The sequence below is a fragment of the Microtus oregoni genome, unplaced genomic scaffold (assembly GCF_018167655.1).
Source record: "Microtus oregoni isolate MIOR12 unplaced genomic scaffold, Mior012 000009F_ref0000495, whole genome shotgun sequence".
Classification (NCBI taxonomy): Eukaryota; Metazoa; Chordata; class Mammalia; order Rodentia; family Cricetidae; genus Microtus; species Microtus oregoni.
The window spans coordinates 49495243-49510763 of NW_024543068.1; the positions used below are offsets into that span (position 1 = coordinate 49495243).

At 42.7% G+C, this 15521-nt stretch overlaps 1 protein-coding gene across 3 annotated transcripts in view; it reads right to left on the minus strand.

The window, feature by feature from the left end:
* Positions 1-15521, minus strand: part of Dock4 (dedicator of cytokinesis 4) — a 389986-nt gene that overhangs the window by 117155 nt on the left and 257310 nt on the right. For all 3 annotated transcript variants that reach the window (XM_041658121.1, XM_041658122.1, XM_041658120.1), the window contains exons 17-22: positions 12141-12297; positions 6471-6568; positions 6294-6377; positions 6019-6119; positions 4485-4566; positions 3123-3293 (exon numbers count right to left, since the gene is read on the minus strand). In XM_041658121.1, the coding sequence (XP_041514055.1) occupies positions 3123-3293; positions 4485-4566; positions 6019-6119; positions 6294-6377; positions 6471-6568; positions 12141-12297 (693 nt within the window). The remainder of the gene's footprint in view (positions 1-3122; positions 3294-4484; positions 4567-6018; positions 6120-6293; positions 6378-6470; positions 6569-12140; positions 12298-15521) is intronic.

Consider the following 15521-nt stretch of genomic DNA (forward strand, 5'->3'; position numbering starts at 1 on the left):
CTTCTTTACTTCAAAAAAACGGTCTAAATATGCCTGAAATGTAAAGTCCCTTCATCATGTGGCCACAGAAAAGCATGAGGCAAAAGGACTTTATGATGAGGGCGGGAAGCCAGTCGCAATGGGACAGATAAAAGCTATCCTTGAAAATAATAAAAGTACAATTTGGTTTTGACCTTCCTATGCCCTGAGACAAATCGGGAAAGATAATTGCAAGGAATTTGCAGCAAGGTCTCAGGCCTTTGCTCCTTCTGCCCTTCTTCTCCTCCAGGAGAGTCTGGGGCAGGAGTCAGTGCCCAGGATGGGAAGTAGAGGTCCGTGGCAACGCCTGCTGCGTTGGTTCTAGGTAAGGACTGTCTAAGGGAGGGCTATCCAGGCAGGCGTTGTTGTCAGGTTGGATTTTGGCTTGGAGGAATAAATGAATCTCCCAGGCCTAAGATGAGCAGGCTGACTGGGTGGCAATCCCTTGGCCCACTCATAAGCAGACCCACGGAGTAGTAATCCATTGACCCACTAATGAGCAGACCCATTGGGTAGCAATCCCTTGGCCTAGTTGAGTGCTGGGAAGGTCCCTTGGCCTCCAGGAAATCAGAGTCTGCCCTGGGTTGTAACTCATGTGGGAAAGACTCCCACAAATTCAAGCCAGTAAGGTAAGTTTCTGCTTTTAACTCAGCCAAGAAATGTGGAGCAGTGGGATCCTTGGTTCTGGATGATACAGATGAATTCTAAGATGACTGACCAGGACCTTTGTTCCTGGTAGCTTTGCAATTACTTTATGTTACATTGAAAAAAAATTCTCTAGAAAAAATGAAGGATGCTACTTACCCTGACTCTTAAATATAGAGATAACACAGATGGGCCTAACCTAATCACAACCCTTTAGTTCTTGTTGTTGTTTTTGGCTTTTGTTGTTGTTTCTCATTCAGTTGCAGGAGAAACAACTGAATATAGAGACAACACAGCATACGGCTGCTGGATTTGAACAACCATATGTGAACACCATTCCGAGCAGCCTCTAGAAGACAGAGCACCTCCCGTTCCTCCAGCCTTTGCTGGCAGACTTCAAATTCTGCCAACAGCCTGAAAGGTCCTGTTCTTTTCCAAAGCCTTCAGGAAGAAATCAAGTCCTGATTTTGACTCTGGGAAACTCTGAGGAAAGAATTCAACCAAGCCTTTGTAGACTTCTGACAGACAAAACTGCAACCCAATAAATAAAGGTGGTTTTAAAGCCATCGAGCATAAAGTATGCCAGGGTCAACAAAAAAGTAACAACATGTCACATCAACCAAATTATTGCCATCCTACTTTTTTGAAGAACAGTGTAAGGTCAACAGTGAACTGGTACGAGAAGGGATCCATTAACCTTACTACCAAATATCGGGGGAGGCAATGTCCTTTTGTTTATTAAAGGAAACCAACCTCTCACAATCTTACATTGACTCTGACTTTGCATCAAACTAAAAATAAAGCCATCATAGTACAGAGAATGACCTCAGTGGGATCATTAGCATATTCAGAAACTTTCTATACTCAAAATCTAACAGCCAACGTTGTCTCTAAAGCTTGACTGTGGAACAGAACTCTGAAAACCAAGAGCCACAAGAGTCAGAATGTTGTAGAAACAGCAGAACCATCACAATTAAAGGTACCTGGTCTCCAGGATTAAAAAATGGTTGAAATAGATGTTTCAGGTGAAACCCTAATTACAGAGGCTTTTGTACAAGTAGTAAATACTGAGAACTCTAAGGAATATGTGGTAAGCCTACTGAATTATTCTCAAATTATTAACTGCTGCAAGTCAAGTCTAGTAAGGTAGATGTTTGCTTTTGAGGTCTCTGGCAAGTTCTCTGATGTGATTGCATTAACTCTGGAATACAAAATGACATTTAAAAGAGCCTGTGCTAGTCAGGCAGTGGTGGTGAACACCTTTTATACCAGCACTCTGGAGGCAGATGCAGGCAGATCTCTGTGAGTTTGAGGCTAGCCTGGTCTACAGATCTAGTTCCAGGACAGGCTCCAGAGCAACACAGAGAAACTCTGTCTCGAAAAAACAAAACCAAACAAAACAGCCTGTGCTATATGCTGGCCCAGATGGAAGATAACTCCATATCTATAAGGAAGAGAATGAAGAGAATGACAAGACCTGCTGCCTGCACAGTCAAGAAAAGCACAGTGCTGTAATCAGGGACTGTGGGCTTCTGGTCCTAGGTCATTGTACAGTAGGCCTTCCACATGCCATGACTCCCAGTACGTCAACACTTGAAGACCCAGTTTGGTCTAACCTTTGATTTTAAGCTCTTAGCTTTCTAGCAGAATGGTGGGAGGTTGCTTCTCCACTTGACAGGGTTTAATGAAGCCATCAGAATTAAAAATATAAAAGGAGAATTAAGAAATTACAGAGAGACATACCAAGACTTATCTCTTGGAATGCATATAAGGCAATGCTATTTTGAATGTAGATGGATCCTGAACTTGAAATGCAATAATAAATACAACGTGAAACACAACAATAAATACAAAAAGAAAATCAGAGCCAGGCATGCTGGTTCCTATCTGCCAATCCAAGCCCTTGAGAGGTAGAAGCCAGACTAGGTCACACAACACCCTGTCCCAGAAGAAACCAGCCAACATATTGGTGCAGGTGTGCATCCCAAGCACACACACACGTTAGGCTACTGCCAGTAATAGAATTTGGCAGCATGGGCTTGGTATTGGTCTTAGACCGTCAGTCTTGGGAAGGTTACAGTAAACAAGATAAAAGAAAGCAACATGGAATTTAGCAGAGTCCAAAAGAACGATGCTCAAGTGGAGAGATTAAAAACCAATATGAGGCTGAAAGAAAAGAAGCAGGACAGACTGGCTCTAGTGAAATTCAGCTCCCCCCCCCCCTCAGTTGAGGGTATGTGTTTTGCTGAACGGAAGCATGGCTGATGCAAGCTGCCTCTACTCCAGTGTGGGATCTGTGGATGGAGCTGCTTCTGCTAGGCCAGTGCTTAGAGCCCCAGGATCTTCAAAGCCTAACCGGGTGATGGGTAAACTACAGGAGGAAGGCAGCTAGGCTGCACATTGAGCTGGTCAGTGAAAGAAAACAAACTGTGGTCGTTGCAGGGATCGGAGACAATTACCTGCGACTGAGATAACGCTCCGGCCCCTTTGCTCTCTTGGGAAAGGAAGAAACGGACAGACATAAGGAGCTCCTGGATGCAGCAGCGGAATTCCTCTTCATTTTGCCCTCCCGTGGCAAGGGAAAACAGCCTTCGCGACTGAACTATATACTTAAAAATGTATTCTTGTGCCTTGAAAAATATAATGTTAGAAAGTTAGCTTCAAAGAACTCTGAGAGTATTTATGTAACAATGACATAGCATAGAAAAATCACAGAACAGTGTTAGACTTTTAAATAATTCATCCAAAAACTGGAGGCGCAGTGAGGGTTTTGAATGATATGCATTTAGAGGGGAGAAGCCGTTCTTCTTTGATGCCAAAGGAGCACAACATGTTAAAATTTCTTTATAATCCTAAAGTTAGAAACGCTGAATATTTTTGATCTTCAAATAGTTGTTTTTAACTGATGAAGAGATGACTCTCTTCAAAAGTGACTTGTCACTTAGCATTTGGTTTTCAAACAGACCAAGAGAATAAATTGATAACGAAAGAAAATGTCCATTTTATGTATGCATAAAACTTTATTTATACATTATCTTACTTATCTACTGACAGCACATACAATAGTGTCAGTATGAATCAGGGGGACTGCTAGGGCTAGGACTCCCCTTGAAGAATTTATATTTTTTTCCTGTGGCAGTATTGGGGCTGAACCCAGAGCTTCACGCTTGCTAGGCAACCACATACTATTGAACTATGTCCCTTGTCCCAAATCTTAAGAGAGGACTGGGAGTTGGAGTCTATCCTGGGAGTCTACCATACAGAGAGGGGGAGGGAAGAAGGGGTAGGAAGAAGAGGAAAGGAATTCAGGAGCTGGGAACTTGTATTCTTCCACATGCTGGAAGGTTATGTTAACACCATGTGGGCTCAGTACACTGGGTCAATTATGAGACTCAGTTAAGCTTTGGGTGTCTTCATTTTGATCCCTGTTAGGTGACCCTATTGTCTCATCAAACTGGGGATAAAGGTTTCTCAGGAGCTCTGACAGGGGTATGAAGCAGGCAGACACTTCCAAGTTTAATTAGCTGCTCATTTGCAGCCTTTCCCTGTGTCCCTACTTCTCCTGCCCATCCTGGATGTCATCTCAAGTGACAGGAACCCAGAGGAGCAAGGATTCAGGACCCAGCATGTCCAGTGAACAGGTCTGGCAGTGCCCCTTTCGAATTTCATCAGCTCAGGAGCAGATCTTTGAATTGGAATGTCAGGAATGTATCATCACCAATTACTGTCTGTGCAGAAGAAACCAATTAGGCCGCGATCATCTCGCACGAGCTTTCGCGAGCCTCTGTTAGCGGTTCTCAACCGCGAGCGAGCGCCATTACCTTCAGCACCTCCTGGATATGCTCCTGCCGCTCCGCTTCTGTGATCCTGTCCACGTACCACTTCAGCACCTTGATGAGATCTCTGAGGCACGAGATTGCAAAGTGGTCAGTCCTCAATTAAATGACAATCAGTTTGACACAGCCATGTGTCAGGAAGCCACTGCCTTCTCCGTACGGTCTCCTGCCAGGCTGCTCTAGGATGACTTTATTGAAAACTGCAGGTCCACATCACGACCCGCTTTGACACTTAAGACAGAAACACAGCGCTGCCCACCCAGACTGCCCTCAATCTGGAAATGTCCTGCTGACCTGAGAGCTGTCCTGCGCAATCCTGAACAAGCTATCATTGGGGCTCTTCCTTCACCACCTCTGTGAACACTGCAAGGGTGACTTTTAGCTACAGGTGAGGAGAGTGTGTGTGTGTGTGTGGGGGGGGGGATGAAGACAAACTGGTCCACGGCGAGCCACACTCCGGCAATCAGGCCAGCTTTCTCACCGAAAGAACAAGGCTTACTGGGAAAGCGTGCCCTGGAAGGCGCATTTCCAGAAGAGAAAGTGGCTCTCTGGTTACTGGTTTATTTTTTCTTAGTTTCAGAAACAAAGCCAAGAGTAAATAAAGGAAATAACAAGGCACCACTTGTGAGATTGCAGTCTCACGGAAATGCATTTCTAGGAAACAGCTCAGTCGTAGTTTTTTTTTTTTTCCGTTTTCTTCCTCTTTTTTTTTTTTTTTAAATGATGGAAAGACAAAACAAGCAATCACAAAACCCGTGCACTTCAAGTTAGCTGGCCAGACTCCATTTAGCTAATCCCTGGCCAGGGAACAAGTCTTCACAGAAGAGCACATCGCACAGGGCCTGTTGTCTGCCTGGAGGCGATTTCTAACTAGGCTTTCTGGAGGCAGGCAGAGCTGAGGTAGGGCATCGCTCACGGCCCTTCGCTGTCCTTATATAACCCGGGAAAAAGAGGCAGTCACATCTAACCGTAGGTGTCAATGAGTAAATGGCTTGAGTCCGGGACCAGGTCTGTCCATTAGAGCAGCGAGCAAAGGCACTCTGTAAACAATAATGGCTGAATGCACGACCTGGAACAGGGATGAAGGCCAAGGTTGCTTTCTGTCTATAGTCATTTGTTTAAGTCATACATAAGGGAGTGCAGTATAAAAATAGGACTTCTACAGTGAGAAGGGCCGCGACATCTTGGACCAAAGCACACCAGGTGAAATGGGGGTGGAAAGAAAGGTACTAGGTTCAGGGACAGATTTCAGGAGTTCTTGCTCCTCTTCCTCCTTCTCTTCCCTCCTGCACCTTGTTTTTTCTTCTCCTCTTCCCCTCATCCTCTCCCCTTTTTCTTTCCTTTTAATAAAATAAGCGATAGCCACTGAGCAGCAGTTCTTGAGGAGGGAAGACAGGACTCTGTAGCTGAGCTTCATATCTGCCCCTACTCCCCTATGTCTTCCTCTGCAGTTGCGTAGGCTTCTGCATAAGTGGAAGAGGCACAGTTGCTACACCAACTGCACGGTAAAGGGCCTTACCTGTACGCAAGCGCTCCAGCAAAGTGACTCTCGATATAAGTGTCCATGACAGGCTTAAAATGATGGAACTTGCTATCCTGCAGCAAATTTATTATGTGGACCTAAGAAGAAAAGAGTTTTATAAAACCGAGTGCCAGTCATTTCTTTGCCTGTTAAAAATAAAGAAGGAAACGAACTCTTACATTATGGAGCGGTCATTTCTGAGACAACCTTCTTAAAGCCAAGATGGGGAGGCACACTTGTCTCCTATTATCATCAAGGAAAGGTAAACTTACCAAAGAATCAAACACTTTAGAGCCATATTTTTGGGAATTTTCATCTAATATTCCAAACAAGGTATCCAGTGTGTCTTGTAGGAACTGTGGATTAAAGAAGCATAAGGCAATGAGTAGGCCCCACTCTTGCCCTCCCAGGGTGCTGGGCGCCCAAGTGCTCAATGAGGCAGCGTATACCTTTACTATCTCCGAGCCATCGATTTCTTTTAACTTAGAGAGACAGCCTGTGATCTTGTCCGGGTGGGTTCTCCACTTCAACAGATCAAGCATATCACCTTTTCAAACAGAAAAGGAAGATTAATCGCTTGTATAAAGGACAGCCTTCCTCATGAATGTGCTCTACTGGTAAAAGCCAACTTCTTAAATGTAATGCCTACCCCACCCCCACACTGGGACCTCCCTCCCCACACTGGGGCCCCCATCCCCACACTGGGGCTAGCCTCTCTGCCCTGGGATGGGATTTATTTAAGGGTGTGTTCCTTACTCCCCTAATCCCCAGGGCTTGCTGCTCAGTTCTCCTGCTCCATGGTGCTGTCCAGGAAGGCTCTCCATCCTTCCACATGTTCCTGCCTCGCAGAAGCACTAATCTTTCCCTGAAGTTGTCTATACCTCAAATAGACTGTGAACTCCGAGGGAGTAGTGGTGAGTGTGGCCCAGTTGTATCCCCAGGACAAAGAACAGTGTGAGCAGCCAACAGACAGATATCTGCTGTGACATTTTCTGCCACCCCCTAGTAAGAGTTTCCTAGGAGGTAGGAACCTGTTTGATTCATGTTTAGGACACCTGAACACTCTTCCCAGCAACCGATTCCACCCAGCAAGGAAGGTCTTCTTGATTGTTAAGACAGCTCAAACCTTAGGATCACCCACTGTCAATAGGCTGTGACAACAAGCCCATTCTACTAGCAGACGATCTAGTGAATCTTGGGATTTAAGAGATCTGTTGCTGGCTTTCCAGGCCGTCTTCTACCACAGCTTATAAACAGGCACACAGCCCTACCTCTTCCAGGTACCATCTAATAGGTGGATTCATGTTTCAATACGCCTTTAAGACTAGAAGGGACAAACTTTGCCCCCATCTTTCTTGGGCAGAATTTAGACTGTTTCAGGGAGGTGACATCATGGCCTAAGCTTCCTTAATCTCCAAAGGATTGGGAGTGATGACATCTGGCAGTCAATAAGGACAGGAAGAACTTCCAAGCTAGGGAAGGCATGGGTTTGAGGAACCTGTCAGGGCTAGCCTCTGTGCTTAGAAGCCAAGAGATTGAATACCAAAAAAAAAAAAAAAAAAAAAAAATACATCAAGGCTCTGGTTTCAAGATGAACCCAAATGGGGCTTGCTGAGAGACAGAAAGACCAACAAGGAAACCATGACAGCAACCAATGATTCAAAACTCTATAGAATGAAGGAGGAAGTTAAGGTGAGATGGGCTATATGGAGACAACAGGAAGGGAATCAAGAGGGAAAACTGAGAAGATGGACTTAAGAGTAGAAATTCCATTGTAAATCAAGGATTCTTAATATGAAAAGTTAAACTTTGAAATGCTCTGGAAAACCTTAAACAATCACCGTCCTCCCACAATGGGGCGGACAAAATGCCAGCGCAGCATGTTGTATAAAACTATCCTTCAGGCTACACACATAGGTGCCCATGAGACAGGAGTGAACCTTGTGTTTAGACTCGGGTCTTATGCTCCAAATAGTTCACGCATACGCAAATATCACCCAAAACCTCCTGCTCACTAAACACTGAGCCCTGTGCCAAATAGGAATGTTTATCTACAACAAACAGAGATAAGAAAAGGAGGATTTTTGAATAAAAACATGGAGAAAATTTTAAGAAACAGATTTCAAAATATAAATTTATAAAATTATAAAAATTATACTATTCATTAAAAAAAAGCCCTCACACTGTTTAGTATTCATTGCTAAGCCAGGCATTCTGCAGCAGCACAAGGGAACCCTTATGAAAACTGCCTGGTTATATTTACAGTATCAGACATTCAGAGCGAACTCTACAATGGCCTCGGCCCATTACTCTTCTGGGTGGCTTGCTTTGTCCCTCTCTCCTTACTCTGGCATCAGATTGCAGAATGCCATCCTTCCCTGGCATCTTGTCTTTTGAAGTCTCCCTGATATCTCCCCTTGATTCCCATTATACCCCAGCCCTTACTCCTTGCCCTGGCTCTTCCTCCCATTTGTTTAAAGTAGAGGCAGCTGAAGGACCCCAGAGCCCTGAGCAATGTGGACAGGAAAGAACATTCCTGAGGGAGTAGTGCGGAACTGAGTACGGGGACCTCATGAACACAGCCAGAAACCTGAATGGAGTATTCCAGACATTCCCATCTTTCCTGGAAGTAGGCTGATGAATCTCAGTGAAGCCTGTCATACTTCAGGGAATGAAAGAGCAAACAAGATATGTCTGTTTAGGTAATCTTCCCAGTAGAAACAAAGGCATCTTAAAGAGACAGTTGTCATCTCTTTAGCTATCAGACTAAAGAGATATCAAAAAATCGGCCAAAGGAACTGGAATTTCCCTTTAAGTCCCATCTTGGGAAAAAGAAAACACTGGAAGCCTGGTGCCACCCAGAGGAGAAACTTGTCTCCCGGGAAGAGATTCCTCATAGTCCGGATAATTTGTTGTACCACCTTGCAAGACAGACTAAAGTAGAAACAGTGATGATGGAAAGGACCACACCTTGACTGCGATGACTCAGGTAAGGATATTCCATGCTCTCTCCTTAAACCTAAGCCTCACATCAGGACCCTAAAGTAGCTCCTAGATCTTTTATTTGTTCCTATCTCCAATGTTACCGCATTGAATAAATCTCCTTTCCACTATTAAATTGCCTGTATGCTGGACTATTGAGAACAGGTGGTCAAGCCTAATTTGCTAAGCCTATCCGGGCCCAGGCCAGGACCTCAACAGCTGTAATCAGTTGTGCACATACAGTATTCAGTGGTAAAGCAATCTCTTAGTTCCATTTCAGCCATCTGAAGATATGCTAGATGGGAATCAGAAAAATGTTCCACCACTGAAATGATTGATTTTCTACATTCTATTCAGGGAGCATTTATTAAGAAACTCTTTGTATCTAGCTTAACAAGTATAAATGAAGATGTAATTACTCCTTAGTAGTGTGTGTGTATGTGTGTGTGTGTGTGTGTGTGTGTGTGTGTGTGTGTGTATCTGTGTATTTGAGACATGGTCTCATGTATCCTTGGCTGGTGTAGAACTCATTATGTAGGCAGAAAGACCTTGAACTCTTGATCCTCCTGCTTTTGCTGGGATTACAGGTGTGTACCACCTCACCTAGTCTCCCTGTACAGAAGTTTGAAGAATCTGCACTATCTGTCCATCAGAAATATCTGCAGAGCAGTCTGGATTTGGAGCACTAGCCATGAATAATGTTGGACTGCACAGAGAGAAGAGGCATACCTCTCAGGAATCCTGAGTGCAGATCTGCTCTGAGAGACTCGTCCTTCAGAGCACAGCGTCTGCTAAGTATCCAGTTGTAATGGAAATGTAATTTGTGGGTTTGTTTCCAAGTCAAGAAAAAAGAATGCACACCCTCTCAGTCCAATCTGGAGCTGGAATTAATTCCAATTGGCTTCTATGTAGACGATATAGAGATGTATGCCAAGCATGCAAATCTCAGAAGGACAGACTGACTCCCCACCACCAATCCCTTCCTAGATTTTGAAATACACTATTGACTTCTTGGCTCATTCTGAGCTGACTTACATTGCCAAGGTTACCTGATGTCAACATAGTCACAAAGCATGTGTCAGTATCATTAGAGAGTCGGGAGTCCCTACAATACTCATCCCCTCTTCATACAGTTATATTTCATATAAGGATTTCATGAATAATTGATGATATGGGATTTCCCTCTGTATGCTGCAAATACCACTGGTTAATAAAGAAACTGCCTTGGCCTGTTGATAGGGCAGAGTAGATCTAGGCGGAAAAAACTAAACTGAATGCTAGCAGAAAGAAGGTAGAGTCAGTGAGACTCCATGAAGCTGCCAGAGGGGAAAGATGTGAGCTGTTAGCTGGAACCTTGCCAGTATGCCACTAGCCTCATGGTAAAATATAAAATAATGGAAATGGGTTAATTCTAGATGTAAGAGCTAGCTAGCGATACACTTAAGCGATTGGCCAAACAGTATCACAAATAATATAATTTCTATGTGATTATTTCGGGTGTGGGCAGCCAGGAACGTACAAGCAGTCTCCGACTACAGGACCTGGTTTTTCCTATCTTATGTTTATAATTCTAACAACACCCTAAGCCCCAGAACTACAGCAAATTCGGGCAATGTTATCATTATTTACTGTGTGGTAGGTAGGATAACAACCCTCAAACATATCTACACTGTAATTCCTAGAAATGGTATGTTTACCTGAGATTGACAAAGAAACTTTATAATGTGCTCAAATTTCTGATAACAAGAAAATACAACTGGGTTTTCCAAGAAATGTCACAAGGCACCTTAAAAAATTGCAGAGTATCAGAGTTAGAGAAATTTGAAGATGTTGCCGTGGTAGCTTCTGAAGGAAGGGGCCATGATCCGAGCAATGCAGATTACTCCTAGAAACTAGAAGAGATGAGACCAGAAAAGGGTTTCCTCTACAACCTTCAGAAGAGACGCAGAATCACTAACATGAATGGGACTTATATCTGACTCCAGAGTCATTGTACATTTCTGTCTCTTCAAGTCAGAAAACTGGTAAGGATTGTTGTAGCAAAAATAGACAATAAATAGAAACCCAAAACATCCCAGTTAGGACATTTAGTTAACAGTAAGTGCTACATAGACACACAAATAGCCCATGTAGGATGAATAGAGATTTTGTCTGGGGAGCCAGTTGATTTTGTTATCTTCATAACCTCCACAACAAACACCTGAGGTTTGGGAAATGCTTTATAGTCACCGAGTCAAGATTTAAACCATTAAACACTGGATACTAAGAAAGTCTAGGAAACCTGACTACAACTTTGTGTCTCATGTAACTATGGTAGCCTTGCCCTGCTGCCGAAAGGGAATTGGAAGGGAGCACTACTATAGCGCTGTGCTTTGCTGCCTTTAAGACCCACATCCGGAGACAACCATGTCTTTCCAGACTGTCCCATAACACACACACACACACAGCTTAGATATTGGAGTTGCATGAAATATAATGCCTTGTAATGAATTGATTCCTCTCAACATATTGCATCTAATTTATTAATATGGTATTCAGGGTGCTAGCCAGAAGCCTTCTATGGCAACCATGAAAAATTCAAAATGTTTAATTTACTTCTTTCATTACAGGCACAGTTTTCAAAACCATTTGCCAAGGAGATGCACTTGCTTTATTAATCATAACTTGCTAAACAATCAATGACATAAAAAGCAATGCTGCACAGAAAAGCACTATCCGTCTAATTAAACAACAACAAAAACAACAACAAAACAAGCTTTATTATCCTAAAGCCTGCAATTAGCACTGTTTATGGGGATATAAAAGCAGAGATTTAAAGTGGAGGCACTTAGATCTTGCCTTGTGTTAAGTGCAGCTTGGTTTTTAAAGGGTTATTTGAGGAGTTAGTTGACACAGCTTTCAACACTGGGTTAATTCTTAAGTCATTAAATTTCATGCAAGGGGTCACTACTGTTTTCACTTGATTAGCAATCCTAAATGAAAGGATCAATAGCTTTTCTAGGACAAAGTTCTTAAATACTTTAATCCTTGCTGAATATGCTTACCAAAACACACATGGTTCACAATGCCCTTACGTGGGGGGCTGTCAAGTAAAATGGTACCATATATCCCTTAGGTGGGGGGCTTTCATGCATTACCATTTTGAGTGAGTTTTGTAGAGCAGAGAAACGATGTTATCCAAAAGGACTCCTTTGTGGCCTTCATGGTTTGATTATTGTTCCCAAGGAAGATGACCTTGGAAAATGGAAGCTTGAGGTAGCGGGTAGTATCCTGAAGGTTTGTGTTTTCTTCACACTGTGAAAAAATATTAAGATGGGAAGCAAGATCTCAGAAGAATTATTAAGCATAATTTCCTCTTCTAGCATTTAGGAACTGGAAATCTTCCAAATAGAATTATGAACAGAATTTGGCGTTTTAGGAAAATCCACCAACAATGTGTAAAAAGAATTAAGTATGGATGTTGGACTCCGATCAATTTTAGCTGAGTTTCTAGCTCTGTCGCTCCCAATGTGAATGTTCTGGTGAGGATATTGAAGCACTTGGGATTCCTGCTGTCCTTGCCTAACACCTCACTGTCTTGTTAGGAGACTTGATGTATATAGGCTTTAACATGGTCTGGGAGACACTGGAAATGCCAAAGAAATCCCATTTGACAACCATCGGAAAAACTTTTTCAAATGATGCTGATACTTATCCAACATGCCATGTAAAAGCTGTTGAACCGTCATCACCTGAAAACCACCAGTTAAGGAATTATTTCAGGTCATCTAAGTGTCCCGTGGAATAAGGAGAGGCTCTATTTGTTTTCCCAGTTCCCACCCCCCCCCAGACTTGCCGCAGCTCTGTAGCAGAACACCTGTGGCCACCTTCTCTGCCCCTCTGTTCCCATCTCCTGTGGATCCCACAGACCTTCCTTTCTAACATCCTTCCTCCCAAGTGTGCCTTTGTCTCAGCATCCAACCCCAGCAGGCAAGCCCTACTAACTGAAGAGCCACTCCTCCTAGGGCAACAAGTAGGCTGACCTTGGAGCCCACACCTCCAGATCCACACCTCCCCCAGATCCAACCTCCCAGTCATATCATCCCCGCCTCTGCAGCAGGAAACCTACTGAGGTCTCCCTTTCCTCTCTGACCCCATCTCCTAAGGATCACCAAGGTCTTCTCCTCCATCCTTCCTTCCCCCACCTCATCCCATTATCCTAGCCTCCAATGTCAGCAAGCAAATATACACCCCAAGAACACACCAGCTGAGCAGGCCAGGGAAACAGGTTCGCAAAATAATGTTTCTAATATGCAGAATAGACTCACCACACTTTCCTAAAGTCCAGGGAAGAAGCTGAAACCAAGGAGCAAAACACTCATCTATCAGAGACAAAGCCAGATACCATCACCCAAACCTACAATGATGTTCAGTTGTAATCTTAAACCACAGCCAACAATAGTCAAAACAGTATGCCTGTACTGAAGCCCAAGAAAAAGATCTAAAAACAGGCTGTATGAAGATGATATAGGTCCACAATAAATGAATAAATCCCTTCAATAAATCCAGAGAAACACAAACAAACAGTATGAAGAAATCCAGGAAAGCACACACAGTGGAAGGAAATGAACAAAATAGTGCAAGACTTGAAGATGGAAGTAGATTCGAGGAAGAAAACCCAAACTGAGAGATTGCTGGAAATGAAAATTTGGGGATTTAGAACAGGAACTACAGGGGAAGGCTTCACAAATTGAATATAAAAGATGGAAGAAAGAATCTCAGGTGCTGAAGATATGATAGAAAAAAATGGATACATAGGTCAAAGAAAATGTTAAATTGAAAATTTTCCTCATATAAAACATCCAGGAAATTTGGGACACTATAAAAACACGAAATCTAAGGGTAATAGGAATAGTGGAGAGAGATGAAAACCCAGTTCAAAGGCCAAGAAAGTATTTTCAGCAAAATCACAGAATACTTTCCTAACCTAAAGAAGGAAATACCTATAAATTTAAAAGGAACACACAGAATACTAAACAGACTAGAAAAGAAAGTTCCTTTGGCACATGGGTGGTTTGAGAGAAGATAGTCCCCAAAGGGAGTGGCACTGTTAGGAGGTGTGGTCTTGTTGTAGTGAGAATGCTTTTGTTGGAGGAGCTATGTTTGTATTGCAGAGGACTTTGAGGTCACTTATGCTCAAGATACTGACCAGTGTGTTAGTTGACTTCCTATTGCCTGCACAAGATGTCAAACTATCCCTTCTTCAGCACCAAGTCTGCTGCACGTCTCCATGTTCCATTATGATGATAATGGAGTAAACCTCTGAACTGAAAATGAGCCACCCCAATTAAATGTTTTCCTATATAAGAGTTACCATGGTCATGGTGTCTCCTCAGAACAATAGAAACACTAAGACAGTACATAACAATCAAAACATTAAACATACAGAACAAAGAATGACTATTAAAAGTTCCAAGAGAAAAAGATGAAGTAACACAAAAAGGCAGAACTATTAGGATTACACCTGACTCCTCATTGGAGATTCTAAAAGAGAGAAGGTCCCGGGCAGATGTGTTGCAGACTCAAAAGAAGGGAAACACACACACACACACACACACACACACACACACACACACACACACACACAATCAATACCATCAACAGCAAAAAAAAAAAAGAATCATAATCACTGCTCATTAATATCTCTCAAAATAATTGGTCTCAATTCCACCAATAAAGACACAAATTAACAGAATGGATGTAAAAACAGGATCCAACCTTCTGCTCTACCCAAGAAACATACCTTAACATCAAAAATTAGCTCAGGGTATAGGGTTGGGAAAAAATATTCCAAGCAAATGGACCACAGAAACAAGTTAGGGTTGCCATTTTAATGTCTAACAAAATAAACTTCAAACCAAAACTAATCAAAAGAGACAGGGAAGGACACTTCATACTCATATGAAAAAAATCCACCAAGATGACATTTCAAATCTTAGCATCTATGCTCCAAACACAAGGGCATTCAAGTGTGTAAAAGAAACACTACTATAGCATAAATCCCATACTGACTCTCACACACTGGGAGTGGAAGATTTCAGTACTCCACTCTCACCTATAAAAAGGTCATCCAGATAAAAACTAAACAGTGAAATCATGTTATAAACCAAATATAATCTGAGCCTGACAGATAACTACAGACTATTTTCACCCAAACATTAAAGAATATACCTTCCTCTCAGCACCTCATGGAGCTTTCTCCAAAACTGACCATATACTCAGACACAAAGCAAGTCTCAACAGATACAAAAAAAAAAAAAGAGAGAGAGAGAAAGAAAGAAAAAAGAAGGAAGAAATAGTTCCCTGCATTCAAATCAGACTACTACAGATTAAAGGTAGCTGTCAACAACAGGAGAAAGCTAACAAACTCATGGAAACCCAACAACTCTCTACTGAATGAAAAATAGGTCAAGACAGAAAAAAAGGAAGAGATTGATGATGGGGAAGCTCAGCCAATCACATCTGGCTAGGATGTGGCT